This window comes from Cinclus cinclus, chromosome 1, assembly GCF_963662255.1.
Source record: "Cinclus cinclus chromosome 1, bCinCin1.1, whole genome shotgun sequence".
Lineage (NCBI taxonomy): Eukaryota > Metazoa > Chordata > Aves > Passeriformes > Cinclidae > Cinclus > Cinclus cinclus.
In genome coordinates, this window is record NC_085046.1 from 40,998,496 (window position 1) to 41,022,249 (window position 23,754).

Consider the following 23,754-nt stretch of genomic DNA (forward strand, 5'->3'; position numbering starts at 1 on the left):
CTCGAGTTTTGGTGCTCGGCCATAGGGTGGATTCGATGCTCTCGGCAGCCTTTTCGAACCTAAATGCTTCTGTGGTTCTGTGGTATACCAGAGCACCCGCGAGATCTCCTGCTTTGTTCGAGGCCCCCATTTATCCTCGCCCTCCCCGGGAGCCGTCGCTCCCTCCGCAGAGCCGGCGGGCGAGGTGCGGGACTACAGTTCCCGTCACGCCGCAGGGGCGGAGGGAGAGCGGGCGATGCCCTGACGGCGGAGGCGGGAGCGGGGGGCGGTCGCCTCACGGAGCTCTTCGCCGCGGCCGCTGTGGCGGGGCGCGGGCGGCGCTGCCATGGCGCTCTCCGCCGCCCCCCTCAAGGTCTGCGTCGTGGGCTCGGGCAACTGGTGAGTGCGGCGGCCCCTGGCAGGGCAGGCGCCTCGGCGGCCGCCGCGGCCCGGCCTTCCCGGAGGCTGTGCCCGCCCGGGCCTTGCTGTCGGTTCCCGCTCGGCGCAGCGGCCGCGCTCCCCTCAGGGGTGGCGGCCGTGAGGCCACCCGGTGCCGGCGGTGGAACGCGGTGTCGCCGGGCCGTGGCGGGCTCTGGGTCGTGCTTGTTCCGTGCCGGGGGTCTCGTCCTGACATGTCGGAGGTCTCGTCCTGCCCCCGGCTCCCTCGGAACGGAGGTGCTGCCGGGATGTGCTCCGAGGAACAAGCGGTAGAATTGAGCACGCAGTTTTAGTGCTTGTGAACACCCGCGTGTCCTGCGAAGAAGTTGTTCTAGGATATTTTTAACCTGGTATTTGTTGTGTGCTTTGTCCGATATCAGATGATGTGGACATTAAAGATGCTGTACATTTTGAACATTTTTTTTCCAACTGCGCCCTGTCTGTAGAGCTTCACTAACAACCTCACTTGTCTACTAAAGTGTTTTCGGGGTTTTCTTTGTTCCTATGTGCCTATTTTCAAACACAGTTCAAAAAAGAATTGCGAGACGCTAGATTATTTGAAATACCTTATTTTTTTCCCAAATTGATTATGCTGAGGCACACTTAGAGCTTGAGACAAGGTTTTATTGATGTCTTTATCTCTAGTTATAATTAGACTTAAATAAACTTGCTTCTTCATCCTCTGAAAGCAATAGACTTACTTGACATCATTCTTCAAGAGGAGTATCGTGTTAATAACCCTTTGTCTTCTTTAGTTATTTCTTTTTCTTACACCAGATCCCTCTTTCCATTGAATAAATTAAGTACAATGTGTTATAGAAGTAGGTCTTCACAGTTTGTCACTTCCAATTACAAATGCTAAGCACACATTATTCACGTTGCATTGGGTTTTAAGACATTAAACTCAGAGGAATTCCATGTAGAGCAAGGCATTGTGCTTTATTAAACTTGCCAGTCTTTTGTCAGGATGATCTTAGACTTGTTGCCCACTCCATGCAGTTGGATTTTGCTGCTGTTAAGAATACCAGCAGCTGCCAAATTTTATTTTTCTTTGTGATCCCCTTCTTGAGGGAATGTCTGATGTTGCTTTCCTTGCACTAGCTTGTAGAATGTGTGCATTGCACTCTATATCACTAGGAAATTATGCAGTTAGACCTCATCTTTTAGGAATGTTGTGGCTGTTGTTCCATAGTTGAAGTCTAGATAAAGTTTTACAGGAAGTTTGACTCCATTTGTATTTGATTCACTGTTAAACAGTTACAGAAGCAAAAGGATTTGTAGATATTTCCTTCTAGCAGTAACCATATGTAAATGTATTTTGTTTGCACCTCACTGGATGAGTTTAATAAATAAACTTGGCAGGACAATAGCTTTAGAAGGGTTAAGCCTAATAGGATGAGTTGGTGGCAAAATGCCCGTATCTCCTGTGCTGAGAAAAAGAAAAAAGCTGATGCCTGGTAGTAGCATTCTCTCTTTATTTTGGGGATAAATGTATTTAAATAACTTAAGGCTTCTTTCATATGTAGTGGCAGAGTTTTTCATGTCAGGAAAGCAGAAACCAAAGTAATCAAAAATTGAAAATAGTAATTCTTGGAGACGTAGTTGGTTTCTTCCTCAAAGGCTGCAGGATAACAGGCACCAAACCCTGGCTGCAAAGAGCATGGTGATTCAGTATTATGTGTAACCATTGGACTAAATTGGATTAAATTTGTATGCCTTGTGTCTTTTGAGCTGGGGTCTGCGGTCCTAAAATATTTTGTTAAAGTATTAGTATTTAATGCATTAAAGCGGGTAGCTAGAAATAAATTGAAGCATATATAAACGTCTGATCATTGATACTTGGGGATTATATACTTTTGAAGCCTGAGTTACAGAAGTGTGAGTTTGGTGGTGCCTAAACTGTAGGCATTCTAACTAGTTGATCTGAGTGGGGTTTGGCATCATGAGCAGGTTGGAGACGGTGGGTTTGGGATTTCTGTGTGAGATGATTCCATCAGACAAATCTTTGCGTCCTCATAGCCCTTTTACTTCTATCTGGGATGAAAAAAAATCCTAAAGGAACTTGGCAGGACAATAGCTTTAGAAGGGTTAAGCCTGTCACCTTGGTTGATTAACTGCTTCCAGTCAGACTCGTTTGGTTGGTTTGCTTGATGAAGGTCACCTTAACAATGAAGTTGACTTGGCAGGGGTCACTTGACACCTGATGGAAGATCATGGGACTGGACAGATGGCTCAGCATGGAAGAGCAGGAACTGTGCTGTCTGCTAGCCTTGCCCTTTTAGGGTTGCTCAGCTGGTGAATAAATGGTTGTGTTAGGATCTTTTAAGACAGAGCATAAAGTAAGATGTCTGGAGTGTGGAAAGGTACACCTTGGGAATATGCCTTGGAGCCCTGGGATCCAGGACAGTGCCCAGAGTAATGTACAGCACTGCAAGCCTGTTCTGGTAACACTTTGAGGGCAGATGAATGAGATGTGCACAGCCAGGATTTATCCCTCACTGTTTTCTTTGAACCAGTTGTTAATTAACCTGATTGCCAAACTTGAACAGAAACTGTAAAATTTGGGAAGAGATAGGAAGTTACTGGACCGAGGGGTTTATAAAGCTAGGAACTTGTAGAAAACTGTGAGGAACTGTGGCCAAGCTGAGGTGGTTTTACAGGGACAATGGTACAGCTAGATAATGATATCATTTGCACTTGCGTGTTGTGACTTCCACTGCTGCTGTTATCAGGGTAAATTAAGGAGCTTTTTGGGTTTGTGCTTTAGTTAAAAACTGATGGGGAGAAAGCAGACCGACTGTGAAGTGGCCTGAAAAGAGTGGTTGCATCGTGGGAAATTATGAACCAGAGAAGCCAGTCAGGAGAATCTTCTTGAATTCAGAAACTAAGACTAGGCAAATCTTCACTTTTCTTACGACTGCATTCAAAGGGTGAAAAAAACCCTAAAAGACAGCTTAGGCATTTAAATGTTAAATAGTATGGAATTAATGTCTCACTTAAGTAGTACACACTGCCAGATTTTCTGCTGGCAGACTGAAAATCCCACTCAGAGTTGCTGAATCAGTTATTTCTGTCTTGCTCTGTCACCAGCAAGCACAGAGAATGTGTAGTGAAGTTCAAAACAGAAGGCAGTGGGTTTACCAGGATCCTGATTTGTGTATAAATGTGTAGGAGTAAATGTGCTTTTGTTCAAGGAACTCATAGCACTGTCTGAGGAACACATACTTGTGCTGTGTTGAATGTGAGGTCTGCCCTTTGTGTGGATCTGGCATTTGGAGCCTGAGCTGGTGAGCTGTATACCAGCACAACAGAAACTGCTGGACAAGCTTAGTAAGAGATGGTAGTAAGATGAGATAGTAAGAGACCCCTGAACCCAGGGTCATTTTTAGTGTGTGAAGTGCTATTAGAGAAGTAAATTCCAATCTTTTAAGACACACAGTTTTATGGTTTAACTATAAAATATCTACTTAGGGTACTACATTTTTTTCTGCTGCTACTTAGAAAGTGGCCTTAGTCATGTGCTAGCACACATCTTTAATACAGAACAATGAATTGTGCCATATCAAAAGCTCTTGAAGCAGAACGAGCCCATTTTGTTCAATTGCCAGCTGTGAGTTTATTACAAGCAACATCCAATATAAATTTAGGGGATTGTGTAACTAGACTGGGAAAGTGTTCTTACCTCCTGATAAAGTGTGCAGTTTACCCACACCCACACACACGAAAGACTCAGATCAATGATTCTGTATTTTTTTCACATCTTAAAAATTTTTGTGTCTCCTTAGTAGGTTATCAGTAATTATGAAACTACCTCCTGTCCCAGGAAAGGAACTTAGGTTAACAGGTTTAATGGAATGATGAAGGGAAGATCATGTTTGTTCCTCCTCTTGTAATTGTGATTAATTTCTTTATTGCTTAGAGATTTGAGAAGTAAAATTGATCACTGTCATATAGGTCTCATTCTGTGCTGTTCTTGGGGACAATATGAGGGTAACTGCCTGCAGTTTCAGAGGATGCTGTTACAATAGTTAAATTCTGTGAGATTAGCTGCACAGCCATGAAGCTTATAATTTCTGCAATGTATAAATGATTCTTGGCTTTCAGTGCCTATCAGTATTGTACAGCTTACAAGTCAGTCATCTTAGCAAAGAAGCTACTCATCTCTTAAAGGTGAAAAAGACACATTTAATAAAATTTAGTATGTCACTTTTACTTCAGCTTTGAAGATACAATGAATTTGATTTGGGGAAATGCAGTAACCTAAACTCTCAGCCTATAAGAAAACAAAATAAGGAAGGATGTTTCAGTAAATGCTTCAGTCCAACCTACTGTAACTGTAGTTGAGAGAAAGTAGCAGGTGTGACTAGTGTGTTTTTCCACTTATTTTACTAGATCAAAATGCTGTATGGTAACTGATCAAATAATCTGTGAAATTGTGATTGTTTTAACGACAATATCTTTTTTTTCTACAGCAAAATCATATTTTTTAAAGACTGTTTTTGTTTTCTTTTGTGCAGGGGTTCTGCAGTTGCCAAAATAATAGGTAATAATGTAAAAAAATTGCAGAAGTTTGCTTCTACAGTGAAAATGTGGGTCTTTGAGGAGAATATTAATGGGAGAAAACTGACAGATATCATAAATAATGACCATGAAAATGTAAAGTATCTCCCTGGATGCAAGCTGCCAGATAATGTGGTAAGGCTCAGAAGCTAAATTATAGTAATGGAGCAGAGGGAATATTGCTTGTGCTGTAAATGGAGTTAGAAATTTGTTTTGTTAGCACCTCTAGGGTTTATAATACTTCAGACTATGCTATTTTACTGATGACATCAGAAATTTGAACAAGTATAATTATGTAATTATGCAGTTAAATAAATCCAGTGCACTCTTTCTTCTTTGGTGTCGCTATTTTCTTTATGTTATTCTAATTTCTGTATTAGAAAGCAAATTTGAAAACAAAAGCATGATTAACAGCTTTGACTATACCCATTTAAAAAAAAAACAACATTGTCCTCAACCTTGGATTGGAGCTGTTGGTCTGGGAAGTTTATGCTACTGTTCCTTTTCAGTGATGAAATACAGTAGTTTGTAGCATTCAGCATAAGGCCAAACTGCTGGGGTTCAAGTTTAAGATCAAACTGGGGAGATTCAGTTTGGACATTAGGAGGAGTTTTTTCACAGAAAGAGTGATGAAAGATTAGAGTGGGATGCTCAGGGAAGTGGTGTTTGAGAAAAGACTGGATGTGGCACTCGGTGCCATGATCCAGTGGACTGGGTGGTGTTCGTTCCAAGTTTGGACTCAATGATCTCAGAGGTCTTTTCCAAACTCACTCATTCTGTGATTCTGCTTTTATAACACTTGTGTGTAGTGTTAATTTTGAAAAGTTATGCTGCCTTTCTCTCCCAAAACTATGCAGGTTGCTATCCCAAACCTTCGTGAAGCGGTGCAGGATGCAGACTTGCTGGTTTTTGTCATTCCTCATCAGTTCATCCATAAAGTCTGCGATGAAATCACAGGACAAGTACACAGGAAAGCACTTGGCATAACTCTCATAAAGGTACGATAAATACCATGCATTAATAACTGAGCTTGTGTTGTGGAATCTTCTAAGACAAGGCAATTTGATATTTTGATGTGCAGTCTCCATGCACTATTCACTTGATTGGGCCATTAGATCTTTCTAGGTGTAAGATTAGAATTTGTCTCTGTCATTAGTGGATTGTTACTCAGCACTTGCAGGAAGAGGAAAATGAGGCTCTTCACAAGACTTTCAGAAAGAAAGAGGGAGTCAACATGTTTTGCACTGCTAAGCTTTCCAGTCTTTTATTTGTTGTTTCCAAAAGCATCATTAGATGAAGAACAGAGAACAAGCATAATGGTTTGATTGTTAATGCACATCTCACATGCTGAGTTGATTATTTCAAGAACTGCTGAGAGAATTTCATGTGACTGAGAGGATAGTGTTCTTGTTCATGTCAGATGTTATGTGCAACAGCAAAGTGTGTTCAGCGTTGCCCAAAGACAGTTTGAGCACAGGAAATAGGAGGGGGCAGAGGTGCAGGAGGCATTTCACTGGAGTGTTTGTAGTTTTGCTGGCAGAAAAATTTAAAAATATGGATTAGCTTATTCTTGGGATTATTTTTGGGTAGGTGTGCTTTTTCCCTCTGTATATTTAGCTGGAAATAATGGTCTGTTCCCACAAGGTTTGGAGGATTCTGGCTTCTTGTTGCTTTGTAGGCCATTTTCTCAGCACACATTCCCTTGTTTCCTGTCATTTCTGGAAAATGATACATTTATGGATCTGTGCTCAATAAAGAACAAAAAACCCCTCTCACTGTGTACTGCAAGCTTGTCTCTTTAGTTTGGCTAACAAAGCCCATCAAATCTATTGTTTTGTCAGTGCTGACTGGTGTATTGCTGAGATGTATGAAAAAGTAATGCTTCCGAAGTGTTCTTGCTCCAAATTGTAGGAAAACTCCTGATATCATAGAAGGGTAAAACAAGACACTGTGAAAAGTGCTCAAGATGAACTTTATTCTCCTTTAATTTGCTAAATGTGATTTATATTCTCCTAGTGATAGGAGTAACTAATGAAATTGATGGACTAAATGAGGATTTATGTCAGCATATGTGAAGTTAGGGTCTTAGGCCTATATTCCCTTGGAATTACTGTTGTGGGTACTAATTACCAGTGCTCTAATGGAGTGTTGATTAATAGCTATATTTTACCAAAAAGAAAAAAGAGGGAAGGGGAAGAAATACTGTTGTTAAAAAAAAAAGAAAAAAAAAAAGCCAAATTCTAAACAGACAGAAACCCTGACCAAAAACAAAACAAAACAGAATGTCCATGCTTAGTGTAGTGTTGGAAGTGAAATTGTGAGACTTGCCATGCAGAGTTGTTTACTGGGCATCTTCCCACTGTCTCATTGCAACTCTGCATCCGTAGGCAGCCTTTCCGAAGAAATGCTGTGAGGCCCTTTAATATTTTGCAGGAGAATGCAAAGTATATGTCAGTTTTTATGAAAAGGCATAACTGTGCATCATTAAAAGTATCATTTGAGAAGAAAGGGTAGAGATTTAACACAATTTATTATTTCCTCTACTTTTGCGTATTGTTTAGGCATGCTGTTTTCATCAGTGTCATTGTTTTTGGGTCTCATGCTCAATGCTAATCCTGTTAAAATGTTCAAGTGGCTTGATAGTTAAAATGCAGTTCTGTTCTGAAAAATATTATTTGTGGGACATCTCGTTTCTGTGCTTTCTAAATTGGTTATCAAGTTAGCAGTCTGTCATAATTTAGTCATTTTTTCTTGTTTTTTTTTTCTTTCCGACAGTCTAGTCTTCAAGCAGATCCTGATGTCTGACAATAAAACTCAGTCTTTGGGAAATAAATATGTTTGTCTGCTGGTTAATATGCATTTCCATTGAAACATTTGCATCTGTGTTGCTTTACATTAGCTCTGTGTCTGTGAAAACCTAACAAGTGGCTGTGTGGCTGTGGGGAGAAGAGCCATATAAAACTTAGAGTGCAGTACAGCCGTGAGCACAGGAAGCAGGGTAGCTGAAAGTCATTCAAAATACTCTTCAGCCAACCTCAATATCAACCTTATTTTCATTTCCCTATTACAGGCCCCAGGCATATTAGGATGCAAGCCATAAAGTCACTTGCATTTCCTTCAGACTATTGCTGCCCAGTGAAAGTGCCCATGCTGGAGCCTTGTTTTTGCAGGGGGAAAGGGGTGTTTGGATTTTATTCTGTCATTCAGTACTGGACTTAACTCTACAAGAAACAGATACAGCTCTCCTTGACTTTGTCAGGAGTTGCATTTGTTTCACTATGGAGCAGAATCTGGCACCTAAGCCTTTCTGGTCTCCTTTCACTTGCATGAATAATTGTTGTGAAGGCACTCACGTTTTTGCAGTTGTTTCCAATGTGTGCATGCTTTTCTGTTTATTATTCCATTTATTATTGACTGCTTAGGAAGAGGGGCCTTGCAGTTATTTTGTGGGGACATTTTTGGCACTCTGAGGGAAAAATGCAACATGTATTGTATGCTTGCTTTCAGGTCGTCTCTGTATGGCTCATTAAAGATGAGAAAGCAGAGCTGTGCATTAAGCAGTACCAATTGAAAAATAATGTAGAAATGCAAGCACTAATTTAATTGGCAGGTTTTATACAGGCATTTTATACAGACGTTTCTGTATGTCTCTTGATTGCACCATGTTATTTAAGGAGCAGCACCTTTAACCTGTGGAAGGGCAAATTACTGCCTGCCTGAAATGTCACTACTGGCAGCCTACAAAGTGTGTATGTATTTGTATATATGGAAGCAACACAGGATCACACTTTTTGCCTATAAATCATAATTTAAAATCACCAATTCCCGAAAATATCAAATCCTCAGCATTAAAAAAGAGTATTGTATAAAAGGTGATATACTGTGGGAAGGAAAAATTATTTCAATAGCTAGTCTGCCGTACCCTGTAATTTAAGCTGAAAAGGATTCTGCATTTAGCAGGCTGGGAGAAAAGCCTCCCAAAGTTTTATGGAGAGAAAGTGGTCTCATTTGGAGTTCTAGTTCAGGCAATTCAGAGTACCAGATTCTTCTCTGCATCATTAAAATGTGGGGTGATCTTTTCTAAGGCCTATTCTGCCCTTTTTTCACACTTTGTAAAGAGTGCATTATAAATACAGATTTAAAATACCCTTAGAAGTAAAATTATTCTCAGTTGTTCAGCTTTCTACATATCTATGAATGGCTCTTTCATTTGTATTTCTACTCGTAAATTGTTGGTGTTATACACTGGGGAACCTGCGTCTGATACTTTGGATATCAGGTATCTCTTCACAAAACAAATTATTCAGATGGCATTTTGAGATTTTCAGTGCAATTTCAAATCTAAGTTCAGGTCTGGTTCATAACTGATGAATTGGTTATGCTTCACTGATTAAGGATACACTGATAATAAGTGCCTGATTTCTGAGCAAACCAAGCAGAATGTTCAGCACTTCTTAGAATCAGGTCTTTGAGGATGGAATAAAAACTGGTTTCATCATCTGAAGTTTAGTCCTAAATCTTAAGGTGCTTCCTCCTACAATTCTAAGACATCTTAGGGAGGTCAAAATAGCAGAAGTGTCTGTGGTAGTACCCCTGTCAACTTTAGTCTCTGTCTGAATAGGCCTTGTTTCACTTCTCACCTGTGGACAAGACTAATTGTGTTCTGCTTGCATCTCTATTGTGCTTGCCTAATGAATGACTTTTAAGTAATTCCATTTAATGTTGGCTGCAGGGAATAGATGAAGGCCCGGAGGGACTCAAACTGATCTCTGACATTATTCGAGAGAAGATGGGAATAGACATCAGTGTGCTGATGGGAGCTAACATTGCCAGTGAGGTGGCAGCAGACAAATTCTGTGAAACCACAATAGGTACTGTTCCAAGTTGTAAGAATATTTAAAACATGCACCTGTCCTCACAGGTGCACACCAAATAGCTCAAATTTCACTGTTTTCAGCATTATCTGACTGTTAGCAGGAGCTGTTGGTTGAATTTCCTAGAATGTTTGCACTTCCCAAAGTACTAGGACAATACTGGGAATAGAGGAAGAGAGAAGACCACCGTTTTACCTATTCTTACTAGAGTTATAACCTTAGCATGTGAAATACAAGCATGTTTTTAAATCACCCTTCATATAACAAACTCCTTCATTTTTATTATGGTGTTTAAGATTTTTCTTAGGTCTGAATGGCTTTACATGGATAAACAGTTATAAATTCTGTACTCCAGCTCAGGTGCTATGGTCAAAGATGGTACCTTCACACATGTTTGTTTTGGTTTGACCTTTTTGGGGTTTTTTTTTTTAAGGTATCTTGTTTTAATTTCTCAAAATACTTCGTTCACAAAAACTAGAATTTGTTTTAGTTCTGTGTTGGTGTCTGCACACCTTTGCAGCATGAGGATGTGCCTAGTCTTGGAATTTACAGTTTCTAGAAAGGCATATGTGTGTGTGCATATGCATGCAGGTACTCATACTTGATAGCACAGAGTTCATATTTGGTTTTTTTTCAGTGTTAATTTTTATGGTTTTGTGCACTGCTGACTTTGCATTGAACTTAATTTTGGATGGTTGAACAACATCTTAGTGCTTAGAAACAATTGTCAGAGGCAGCATGCTTGTTTAATCAGTAAGTATTTTTCTGGAATGCAGACTTTGAAATAATTGGAAGGATTGCTCCTACCATATTCTTAATTCATCTCTGTTTTATTATTAGCTGTTCTTTTTAAAGACTGTGATCAAAAAATGGACAGTGTATAGAGAATTAATGGGATTGTTATTTAGAACCTGTTGCTGAGCAGACAGTAAATTGTGGAAAAGTCCTGAATAACTCAGTGTAGAGCTTTTAAGTGCAATCTCAGCATGTGAATGATCCCTTAGAGTACGATTTTGTTTAGGATTAAGATAGACCAACGTTATCTCTGCTTTTAGGCAGGAAAGGCTAATTAACATACAAATAAACTATGCAATTTTTTTTAATCTTTCCTTTGTCTCTCTCAATAGGCTGCAAAATCTTGGAAAATGGCCTTCTCTTCAAAGAACTCCTGCAGACTCCAAACTTCCGAATAACTGTAGTAGACGATGCAGATGCAGTTGAGCTGTGTGGTGCGCTGAAGGTAAGATTAACAGGCTGCAGGTGATACACAGTCGAAATAGTGATCCTTGTACAAAAAAAGGGAGTATTTCCATTTGAAAAAATAAGTTCATTGTATTTTATATAGTATGTAAAACTGCCACATAACATTTCCAGAAAAAGCAGATGGGAAATGAGGGAGCAGCATTTTCTGAGAGCTGGCTTTTAGATCTGTGTCTCACCATCTGCCAAGTTCTCTTTCTATGTCTTCCACTAACCTCACACACAGTCATGAAGCAAGTATTGATTTCATCTAAATGGCTGAAATATTTCTAAATCTGTTTTAGGTCCCTGTTTCTTTTTGCAGCAGTGTGTTCACCAAATGAAAAGGAGAAAGAATTTGGTATTAATGCTTTGTATCTGTTAACAAAACTATCCCCCTCTTAATTGACTGAAGCAATGTGAGCATTCATGTTTTATATTTTGTGGACGGACATATACTACATAAAATTTGTGTTGGTAACCACATACAGAAATGACCTGAATAGGAAAAAAAGTTACTTTGGACAGTTACTCATCCAATTTTTTTTTCATAGTAAAATTGATGCTGACAGGAACTTAAACACTGTTTAATGACAAATTTTTCAGGTCAATTTACAGGCCATTTGTGAAGAGGAAGCATTAGTTGTTTGGCACCCTAGCAAACAGTACCATAGTTCACATTATACCTATCCTGAATGATTTCTGATGGGTGGGTGTAGTGGTTTAATAATTAATTTGTCTTATTTATTTTTTTGTGTTTTGGGTAATAATTTTGTCTGCCTTTGGTTTTGCTGTTGAAATTTTGTGTAAATTTAATTAGTTTGCAAAGCTACCACACCAAGCAATGATGTCTTAAGATAAGGAATTCTGATTCCTGCTTAGTGAAACCTATCATAGCATAGCTCATCTATAATAGCATATTTTTTGTCATATTAATTTCCTTAATTTAGTCTTGACAGCTGTCATACTGGAAGGCCTGAGAAAGAGGAGTTCATGGGTCTGTGCACTGATGGGATTAGGTGTTGAGGCAACATGCTTTGGAGTTACCGTATAGATAGCAATTTCTTGAGATTATGGAGCTTGTGAAGCAGCTCCACAGCATTGCTTTAACATGCTCTGGTGATGTGGGAGTTACCAGAACAGAAATCCCTGTGTATAGACCCTTGAAAAAGTTTTGCAGTTTTATTTTTCTTTGAAATCTCCTTAGCACGATGTTTTATGACTAGCCTAAATTATTGTCTGATAGAGGAGTTCTGTCCCAGGAAATTTTCATTCAGACAAATCTCATGAAAGGGCATTAGAGATGAGCACGCCCATCAAACTGGGCAGGTGGTCAGCAGACACTTAAAACTCCACCACAGAGGTCTAACTCATGCAAGATACCAATATTTCTTTGGTGTTGCAGTAGAATTTAAGTAGATTGTTGTTCTTGACCTGGAAAGATACTAAGATGAAACTTGTCAGGTTTTTTTGTAACCTTTCTTTCTTGCTTCATTTATTCATCATGCATCCTGCAGACTGAACTGTCTAGTTGTACTTCTAAAAAGCTGTTTATGTTCTGTGTGCTCTAGTAATTTCATATTGATTGCAGTATATTTTGTTAATTGAGTTGAGATTTCCAAAAAAATGTGTGGTATAAGGTCTAAACAAAAAGTGAATTAGGGATAGATTAACTGGTTTAAAGATACTGTGGATTTCTTGCATAATTTAAAGGCAAAACTGGTATAAAGTGGCATAGATCTGTCATTTGAGTGTAGATGATGTCTTTAAACATACCACACTGTCAAAATATAAAAGAAAATATTAATAAAATTGTATTTTTAAAGCAGTTTTTAATTTTAAACCCTTTCTAGTTGATCCTAAATCATGTGCTGGCAGCATGTGAGTAATGTCCTGAGCTGTTTTACTCTTAAAGACTGCAAAATTTTATTAATGCATTGGGAGCATGTCTGGGTCTGAAAGAAAATAAAGAAGCTAAAATTAAGCGTATGGATAAGGTTTTATTGCCATAGTGCAAAGCAAAATGCAAAATTCAGATATGAATAGTGTTTTTTCTTAGAAGCTGTACGTATTTTCTATTAGGAAAATTGTTTGCTAAGGGTATCAACTAGAGTTTCACTGTTTTATCATTCATCTGATAGTCTTTGCAATAAAAATTTGTCTTTTTGTATTTTTTTAGAGTAAAATCCAATGTGTAGCTTCAGTCAGCTTGTTCACAGTTTGTTAAACTTGGAAAGTTATTTCATAAAAAAATAGTAAAAATCAGCTTGTTTTACTTCTGGAAGGAGGAAATTCCAATTTCAGAAGGTGACAGTGCCATGTTGCATGGAGAGACAAGCATAAAAAGAGAGGCTCTACTCTCTTTCTATGACAATCCCAGCTCAAAATGTCAGTAGTGGCACTACAGACTACAGCAAGGAGGACAGGGGTGAATGGGCAAACATGTCACTCCAGATTGTCTTTTTGGATGTGGCAATACTGAAAGCAATTCCTTTGTTGGTATTTAAAGGATGAGAAGCACTACACTTGTGGAAAACAGTATATTTTCCCAGCTTCTGCACTTTTCTGGAAATACCATTTTAGGAAAAGGAGACTTTCCTGGTATTACTGGCATAATTGACTTGCTGTTAAAAGCCTATACTCTACCTCACTTTTTATTTCTGAAAAACCTTTCTAAGCAGGGAAGATTTTCAGTGTTGGTGGTTGCCTAGAGCTTGGGAAAAAATACAGAACAGTAACAAAGAATGCTCTGAGCATAGTTTTCCCTTACAATGGTAATTACAGGTTTGAAATTTGTTTTTGGAAGCCTATTTGAGTTCAGACTGTAATATTAGGTAGTGCAGCTGGGTGATCATAAGAGACCATGCACTTGATTGCTATTTATATGTGGATATGTATAGAATATCCACTTCATTCACTGTATCTTGATTTGTGACAATGGGCTGGTAGAGATATAGTGAAGTGCAGAAATCAGTGCTGTGAAAATGCAGTCTTGTGTCAGCTTGGAGACTGGCTGAATAGACAGTTGCAGTGACTTTTCAAAATCTGATGGTACTGAAGAGGAACAGCTTTCTACCATAACCTGGCTGCTGGAACAAAAAGTGCTTGGCGTGTTCTTTGTGAGGATATTTTTTTCTTTTGAGGACTGATGAGCATTTCACATTTATCTAATGACCTTTTCTAAGGGTTGAGAAGAAGAAATTGATTAAGTTGAAATTAAACTGTACCCCAATTTGCCTCACTTACCCACTGCAGCAGTGCCAGGGTGGCTGAGAGGAAGATTGAGAACCTGACCTCTGGATATGGCAAAACAGCCATGCTCCAGCTTCTGATGGTCAGGATTCTGGACATTTAAAAGCCCTCAAGTGGCAGGAGCTAAGGACCAAGACAGGTATGAATTACTGTAGGAAGGAGAAGCAGCAGCAGCTGCGGTTGCCATTAAGGTTGCTTCAGGCTCCTCTAAACTTTCTGGCTCCAACTAAGCCTTAAATGAAGAAGTATAGTGATGATTTAATGTTTACCAGGTTATGTAACTCAGCATTGTTACTTGTAAAGTGTGTTTAGGGCAGTTACTGTTGGATAGTCAGTCTAGGTTACTGTTGAAGTTGATTGTGAGAGTTTTTTTCCTTTTTCCTGAGATTAAGTGGAAATCAAATTCAAGTTTGCCAGGAGGAAGCAAACAGTTTATACTTAACCCCTCTGAAAGTCATGCTGATACTGTCTTTGATTTTTTGATTCTTTTCATTTGACCTGTTGTCAGCCATCAGGGGAAGCAGTGAGCTTCTCCAAGTTCATGCGTAAACAGAGGGAAGGCAGGCTGTGCTAAGCTGTGACAGCTCTTCCTTGTGCCTCAAGGAAGGTGAAATAACATTTCTGCTTAGTTCTCTTATTGATCCATTTAGTTATGGAGAAGTAATGGTTGCCTCAGAAATGACTGCTGAAGCTGTCTTCATGAGCACTCCACAAATGTGCTGTGCACTGGATATTGGATACTTCTGAGCACTGACTCTGTAGGAGGACAATCTGTCAGCAGAGTCTGCAGACTTCTTGTCCTTCTTTTCTTGGTCATCTGTTGACTTTGCATTTGTGACCTCTTGCATGTTTGCAGCAGGTCGCGTGCAAGTAAAGGACATGTTCTCTCATTTGTTCTGCCACATGCTATGAGCACTGCCTGGCATCAGCATTTGTTTTCTGGAGCATAGCTTCACTATCCCAGAGATAAAATAACTAAATCCATTCCTTGCTCATGTTCTAGAATAACTAGGACTAGGACTAACGCCAGCTTCAGGATGCCAGAACAGAATAGGGTAAAGTATTTTAGTAGCTTAAAACCACATGCAATATAAAAACACATTGTGCATCATGATTACAGGATGTGTGCTTTCATGTAAAAAGCTGTTAATGCCAAGACGGGGCAAGTGTGTTTGCTGAAGTATGTAGTGATTTTGAGAGCTCTGAATGTCTCAGGCTAAGAGGAACATTGTATTGTAGTCCTTTTGGGGTCATTGTGACAGTATCTTTGAACCTGTGGAACATGTTTGTCAGCAGGCACTTGCTTATTGGGCTCTCAGACTCCCATGTATGCATGCATATACAGTCAGTTTCTAATCTCACAGAAATGTGGACTCTCTCCTCTCGCACAAATACATACCCACTGCATTTGCAGGAATTCCTGTAACTTCATGTTGTGGTTTAATCCTAGCTGACAACTACATATCATGCAGCTGCTTACTTACTAATCCTCTACCCATCAGGGATGGGAAGGAGAATAAGTAAAAAAAAGTAAAACCCATGAGTTGAAATACAAACAGTTTAATAATGGAAATAAACGAAAATACAGTAATGAAGAGCAGCAGTAGTAGTAATTGTAATGAAGGACGGAGTGAAAACCCAAGAAGAACAAGTGATGTGCACTACAGTTGCTTACTACCCACTGACCAATGCCCAGCCTGTCCCCAAGCAGCAACTGATGCCTCCGGTCTATATACTGGGCATGGCATTCTATGGTATGGAATAGCCCTTTGGCCAGTTCAGATCAACTGTCCTGGCTGTGTTCCCACCTCCCCAGGTTCTTGTTCACTTCCTCACTGGCAGAGCATGAGACACGAAGAAGTTCCTTTCTTAAAGTAACCACTACTTACCAAACAACCAAAACATCAGTGCATTAACATCATTCTCATACTGAACTCAGACTACAACACTGTACCAGCTACTAAGGAGGAAGTTAGCTGAAACCAGGACACCTGGGTGTAGTTTTAGTCCATGGCAGCATTCAAAATCAACCATATGAGGTGCAGGAAGATGTTCTTGCCATGTCAATCACCATTCCTGCCTTGTGTACTTTTCAGAGGATCACAGTAGTGATAGTGCCACCAGCTCTTGTGTGTTGATCTGTGTTTTGCTTGTGCATCTTCCTGAAGCAAGCTCAGCTTAGTGCCTACAGCCAGAGATTTCAAGTAACAAATTGTTTTGGTCTTGTTTGGGACTGAAGGATAACTCAGTTTTAAGTTTTGTGAGTTTTTTTGTCGTTGTTGTTTTTAAAGAGTGCCTCATCTTTGAGCAAGGTATAATTAGGCACAAGGCAGTTGTCAGAGATTCTTGAAGAATTTAAACAAAACCAGATGGTAGACCTTGTAAATTAATAGTCGTGGCCTGTGAGATATGTATACCAGAATATAACAGTCTCCTAGGCATGGGGGTGTGTTCTGTTGTCTTGTTTCCTTATTATTTGCAAACTGTGTAGGAACATACAGTGGGAATATTGTAGAAACAATGAGCTCAGTGTTTCAGAGTTGGACTCACAACTCCCTCTGTTCCCTAACCCATTTCCTCAGAAGTAACTAGTCTTAGTATGACTTACTTAAGAGTATTTTTGTTGCTGCAAAGACAAACACTGCTAAAGGTACAAGTAGACAACAAAATACTGTAGGCCAAATCATATTGTAAATTATGATCAAGTAGACTGCTTCAAACTGGAAAGTCAAGCAGATAAAGCTGGAGGGAATGGGAAGCTTTAGTATGGAAGTGTTCAGGAAGTATATGGAAAAAGCTCAAAGGTTGTTCATGTTTGTGTTTTTAGCTGAGTGTTAAGTACTTAGAGACTTCACATACAAATCCATTTGAATGGGTTATCCCATCTGAAAACTTTATAAACATCTGTTTGACTTCCTCTTGCTTTGGCATCAAATGAAAAAATATTAGAGGTTGCTCTGAAAGAGGTGCCTGAGGAAAAACGTGGCTTGACTGAATCACCGCAGCCAAGATCTAAGCCAAGATGATTTAAAAACAACCAAATTTTAAAGTTGTCTTGGGCTGCTTCAGGTCTAATGTTGGCATGTCTATCTGCAATTTTTAGGATCACCTTTTGACCTCAGCTAGCTACTCAAAAAGCAATTACTGGTCCCCTGGCCTAATTTCAGGGCACATAGCCATGATTCAGAGTAGCTGAATGAATGTAGCCATGACTGGCCACATAGCTCTGCAGCTGGCTGGCATTTGTGGTTCTTTCAATCCATACCAAACCAGCTGGTTGTTTTCAGTAACATCTTCTGATTCTTGTTCTTCATCAACAGTTATAGTTGATTTTTAAATTTTATTTTTTCCCTGCTTTGGGTGCTACATGAGGAGTCATAATTTTGGTTCTCCTCTGCTTTCTGTTGAGGTCCCTGCTGCTGCTGTTGCATGCAGGAAGATGTTAACATTCATTACTTCCCGGTTTGCTTTATCAATATGTCACAATGCCATCTTTTTTTGGAGGGTTTTGGTAGGGTTTGTTGTGTTGGATGGACTTTTTTAGTGGGGATAGTGGAACCATGGCTAGTGTTTGCTCTGTCTCCTAAGCCAGAAAATAGTTTTTGTAGTCACTTCACTCAAATGTGTCTCATCAAATATCTATGTCCTGTAACCAAAGTGGGGACCGTATAGCTGAATTCTGACAGTGCATTCTTTATAGAAGGCTGTCACCAGGTCTAAGGAAAAAGCACACACTTTTTTTGCTAACCTTTTGGGAATCCTTTATTAACTATTATGGTTATAGAAATTCTGCATGCTTAAAAGGGCTGGATACTTTTGGCTTGGCTGAATTTGGTCCCTTACCATGTCATCACAGAAGTCATTAAATGCTTTTTAGCTGTACTGTTGCTTTAATCATAAAGAAAATCTGGATAAAAGGACTGTAGGATGTCAGTCTAACTTCACCCCTACCTCAGGGCAGGAATACCTCAATGTAACTAAAACCTTGTTTGGGTGTAGTGCAACCTGGTTTTTTTTAAAGATGGTCAATAATAATAGCTCCACAGTCTCAGGGGCAACTTATGTCAGAGATTTAACTATGCTTCTATCCTTGGAAAGGTAAGACTTTGCATACATTTTCTTTTTTTTTTTCTTTTTTTTTTTTTTTAGGTTATCCCATATACATCAAAATCCCCAAACCAAAATAACCCAAACTAACAACCTAGTCTTTCATTAGTGAAGTGTTTGCATATCTTAAGGACATCTTTAAACAGTAATTGAGACATTTCCCATTTCTCTTCCTATCAGAATATAGTAGCAGTAGGAGCTGGTTTCTGTGATGGCCTTTGCTACGGTGACAATACCAAAGCTGCTGTTATTCGCCTTGGCCTAATGGAGATGATCGCCTTTGCCAAATTTTTTTGCAAAGGACAGGTTTCTACTGCCACTTTCCTGGAGAGCTGTGGCATTGCTGATCTCATCACAACATGTTACGGTGGCCGGAATCGACGTGTAGCAGAAGCATTCGTTAAAACTGGAAAGGTACTGGGTGAAATCTGTTCCTATAAGGACTTCCTCTCCTCATTTGCTGCAGTAATAGTAGAATTATCTCAGTTAGGGTAGCTCACTGAGTGCATACCCTTCTCTTTCCTCTTGTTTTCTGAGTCTGTTGGCTAGAATGAGTGTAAAGGAATTTTAAGGGGGGGAGTGATTTTTTTTTAAAAGCTTGAGAGGTAAGACATTGTGAGATGCAAATTTAAGGATACTGATAAACAAGAACATAGGAGAATATTCTATATGCTCACTCAAGATCACTTTTGAAAAAGAAAAAACTCGCAGTAACTTCTATTTTTTTATCCAGATTATGTTGTCAGGATTCTGAAAAGTTTATCATAGCTTTCCTTTACTTTCTTTTTTTCCCCTCTGTTGCTTAGTCCATTGAAGAATTAGAGAATGAAATGTTGAATGGTCAGAAACTCCAAGGACCACAGACTTCTGCAGAAGTTTATCGTATTCTGAAGCAGAAAGGAATGCTCGACAAGTGAGTAAGAACAGATAAAACAACTTCCACATACTACTTTTTTATCTCCATAATTCTGCATATTTAGTTTTGATATCTTCATAAAAGTAATGGCCAAAATCACTATAATACCAGTAGATTAAAAGTTAAAATCACAGAGAGAAGCGAATAGATCCTGAAAATAATATTGGTCTAAATAGAGCTATCAGTGTGATGTTGAATTTGTGAATGTCCTTGTGTTTGCAGAGTGTATTATTGCCTTCTGCTACTACAGAAAAGCATAGCAAGTGTGTTTTAATATGTGAAAAGAAAAAATTGCATGAAAGTAGAAGTAGAGCTTCCTAAACAGACTGTGAAAAGTCACTACATCTCATTTCCTAGTAGGAAATTCATTACTTACCTCCAAGGAGAGGAGCATGGTGATCATCTGAATAGAGTGCCTGCCTCCACCGCATGGATTCTAGCTTAGATACTGCAGTTCTCCTTCTTAATGTGACTTCCAGCGTGCTGTAGGTTAAAACCTCCCATCTGCCTCTGTAGGTCAGGGGGTGTTTTTTTGTGGTATGAAATCAAGCAGATTGCCCTGGCTTGGTTCACTTGTATTTAAGTCAGAACATAAATTATTCCTACAGCCACACACAGAGTTGTCTCCTTACAAGATTAAGGGATGCATTTATTTGTTCCTGTTTGTAAAAGAAGAAAAATGAGAAATTTAAAAACTGCCAGTAAAAAGACCAGGCCTTGTCACTTTGTTTTTATCAAAAGCATTTTTAAAGTCTAGTTTCAATGGATCAGCTGCACTAAATGATGAATGTTTTAGTATTATCTTTGGATGTAAGACACTTAAGTCTGTCTCCTCAGTGTACAGTAATTAAGCTAACTGCAGAAAAATTAATTAAAAGGTTGGCTTAGTTCTTTGGTGTTTATGACTCCCCAAATGAAACAGAATGCTGTGTTTGAAGGTGGTTTTGTATTCTGTTCTATCTTACAACAAATTGAGTACATTATAGATGATTTTGGGTTGTCTTTTTGATGAAAGACATGAAAGCAGTGTTGCTAATTTCCTTTTGGTATGCCAACATATATATATCAGTTCTTCATAAAAGGTCTCATTCAACAAGACTTTTGAAAGCAACTTTCAAAGTGTTTTTCAAAAACTGTAGCTTTAAGACATAAAACACAATGGAGCAGACATGGTTTCAAAGTGATGAGGTAAGAATCTTGTAAGGGTAGAATTTCATATTCTGGTCCTGCAAGATTAGTCCCAAGGCTATGTAAAAGTGTGCAAATGTCAAAGTTCAGCAGAAGAGCCTTGGTAGCAGGGTTGATGTTTATTGATACTCGTGGTGCAATTACTTCTTTTTAACAGTTGTAGTCCTTGCTCTCTTGATGTGCTCAGGCCTAAGATGCTTTTGGAGTTTGCTGGCCCCAAGCCTGCAGTCAGCCTTGTTTCAGGTTTCTCCATGTGAAGTGTGGCAGACCTGTGCACAGTAATGTTCTCTGGGATAAGCAGAAGGACTTAGATATCAGGCTTTAGTTTGTAGTAGTGGTGCATTCTTCACTGAAGAGTAAGTGCCAGTACTGTGAGAAACCTAAACCTGTGGGAAACCTGCTTTTTGTTCAGAAGGTTCACCTGTTTTGTGGTCACCTCTCACATAGGCATAGCAAATTTTATTAGTACCTACATGTGAGCTTTTATGGTAACAGCAAATTTAAGCCCCCTTCATCCCAGTGCATCATATAAAGTGAGTGATAAGTGAGGTTTGTAAGGAATGCAGAAGTCATTGTGTAATTTTTTTTCTGTACATTTCCTAGTAAGGGTTTTGCAATCTAAGCAGTTTAGCATTGGCTTTGAGAGAGCAGCTGTGTGGCCATTTTATTTTTTTTTATTATATTTTTATTTTCCACCAATGAAGTAGAAACAAAACTCAAGTTGGTCTAATTCAGGGGGATGTGCTGACAGCAGAGTTACTGCAATGTAATAGGTGACAGCAGAATGTGTAGGCCATCATATATGGTGCTCAGTACTGCTCAGCACTGAAATGTGCATTACAGATAAAGCTTTAGCGGGACTGGAGGCACACCATTCCTGAGGAGAAAGTCCTAGTCCAGATGTATTCTGAATCACTCATAAATTAACTATTTCACCATCTCAAATGACCCTTATTTTTTATTTCTATTGGTCAAAATTAATCAATGTAAAAGGCCATGCTGAAATGTTATATGTACTTGGTGAACAGATCAACCCCTAAAATTCATCAGGCTTCAATTGAAAAAGGAATTTGTCTGTCTGTTACTGTCTCAGATGGACAGAAAGCAAATACAAATTTCTGTAAAGTATCCTGGCTTTATAGAAGATAAAATTATCAGAGAAGCGTGAATAATTTGGAGGTTGTTGGGGATGTGGCCTATATAAAAAAAGAGAAAGAAAAAAAAGAAAAATAAGTAGGTGTGGAATTTTGTATTTCAAAATCCAGGTTTAATTTTGGAGTCTTACTAAAAACTTGACCTTCAGTGTCTTCTTGGGTCATTTTTTTGTCATATTCTGTATTATCAAGTTATTACTTGATACAGAAATACTGTATAACAGATGTGTCAGTCATCCTTTTTAACCACAAATGGGTACTGCTGTAAGAACAGCCAGGAAAAATGTTTTAAGTCTACTTTTTAGATCACTTTATTGTTTATGCCATACATAATGAATGTCTCAGGCTCCATTATAGCTAGCTAGGCTTCTGAGAGTCACTCTCAAGAGATGCATGCAGGTTCTGTAGTTATACCCCACTTTTCAGCCCAACATTTGCTCCTGACAAATAGAAAAAAATCTTTTTTTCCACCTCTCCCTTTTCCTCCTCCCTCTCCTCACCCCTTTATCCTTCCTTCATTTAAGAAAATGTTACAGAATAAATTTACACTGTGTTAACTTTCCCACCCTCTTTCCTCAGGTTTCCACTCTTCACGGCTGTGTATCAAATCTGCTATGAGGGGAGACCTGTTAAAGAGATAATATCCTGCCTTCAAAGTCATCCAGAGCACAAGTAAAATCCATCAGGCTGTTGTACTAATGCAGTTTTCTGCCTTTCAAATTCATATGTGGGTTCAAGTGGATGTAGCTATCATTAAGCTTTGTTCAAAGCTGCTCGTAGGCAACAAGAACAACATGAATGTCCCTGAGTGGGTATCGCTGTTTGTTACCCGGCCTGTTTTGACACAGCATGTGATGTTGGCTTGGTGATTGTCCTTTTACTGGCTAAAATGCAGCTGTTTTGAGGTACACAGTACAAAAGTTGCACTACATGCCTGGTATATATACACAAGTGTACTTTGAGTTTGCTCCTACACCATAAAACACAATGCTTTGTTGTCTCTTATTAAAGCCTAGTCCAAAATCCACTGGACGCTGTGGGAAGAGTCCCACTGGTTTTGATCAGAATCAAGCCTGTAACTTTGAATTATTATGAATCTATCGTTAGAACTTTGTTTTATTCTGTCTAAACAATTAAATGTTAGCATCTTGCATGCTTATGGCTATATTAATTTAAGCAATGTTAATGCAAAACAAGTTGTAGCAGTTATTCAGGGGGCTGCAGGGATATTTCAATGAACTCTAGTGAAGAATATTTTGATTTTTGACAGTCATTGAAATTGTCAGGCTACTTTGAAACCAATTTGTAAGTGAATTTAAAGTTTTTAATTACACTGTTTTAAAGGGAATATTCTAGAGGGGGATTATTGTCTCCCCTTCTGTTTTTTAATCCTTGCATTTTTGTATTTCTCTGTTTTCTCCCTTACTATTCTTCAGTGTTAGGCTCTTGTAGAATCCCATTCCCCAAAGCAATCCAGAGATGTTGACCTGGGAGTTCTGAACCCTAGAGCCTACAGTCCATTTTCTTGTTTTACCTGTGGTTGTTCTTCACTGGTATTGTTGGTTGGGTGGTGAAGAATACCCTTGGGTATCCACTGCTCCGGGTTGTTCTGCTGTGTTTTTAGTTTATCTGCAAAGTGTTGGGCACCCCACAACACTCCAAGGAATGTCAGGGGAGTTCCCTGGTACAACACACGCTTGTGTTGTCAGAAGGGTTGTGTGCCAGTATGATGACTGCATTCATTTCAGTGCCTGCCAGTGACTGGCATGTCCACTGGGCTGTAGTCCTGATCCAGCCTTCCCAGTTCTGGAGTTACTCTCACTGGACAAAACTTGTATGGGTGCTGAATCAAATCCTTTACAACTAATCTCCCAGAAAGCTTCTCAAAGGCATCCATTTCTTTTATTCCCCAGGGAGATCAACTAGTTTTTTTTCAGGAACCTTTGTTTTATCAGGGAGGTTAATTTTATTTTTTATTGGAAAATCTGTGATTTTATGGAATTTAAAGGGGGGTTGGTTTGGCTGGTCTTTTTAGATTTTTTTTAAG

General features: G+C 39.1%; 1 protein-coding gene across 1 annotated transcript; it reads left to right on the forward strand.

Annotated features, from left to right (window-relative positions):
* Window positions 1-325: 325 nt before the first annotated feature.
* Window positions 326-22,383, forward strand: GPD1L (glycerol-3-phosphate dehydrogenase 1 like). Its single transcript, XM_062496564.1, has 8 exons — window positions 326-378; window positions 4,935-5,112; window positions 5,835-5,975; window positions 9,710-9,848; window positions 10,979-11,091; window positions 18,630-18,863; window positions 19,256-19,362; window positions 22,287-22,383. Exons 1-8 carry the CDS (start codon window positions 326-328, stop codon window positions 22,381-22,383), a joined length of 1,062 nt encoding a protein of 353 aa, XP_062352548.1.
* Window positions 22,384-23,754: the final 1,371 nt, after the last annotated feature.

Excerpts from the sequence above, each read along its gene's own strand:
- GPD1L (XM_062496564.1), top strand. The coding sequence starts at position 326 with ATGGCGCTCTCCGCCGCCCCCCTCAAGGTCTGCGTCGTGGGCTCGGGC. Across the intron at positions 5,113-5,834 it reads GCAAGCTGCCAGATAATGTG|GTTGCTATCCCAAACCTTCG; the intron begins GTAAGGCTCAGA and ends AAAACTATGCAG. Across the intron at positions 11,092-18,629 it reads AGCTGTGTGGTGCGCTGAAG|AATATAGTAGCAGTAGGAGC; the intron begins GTAAGATTAACA and ends TCTTCCTATCAG.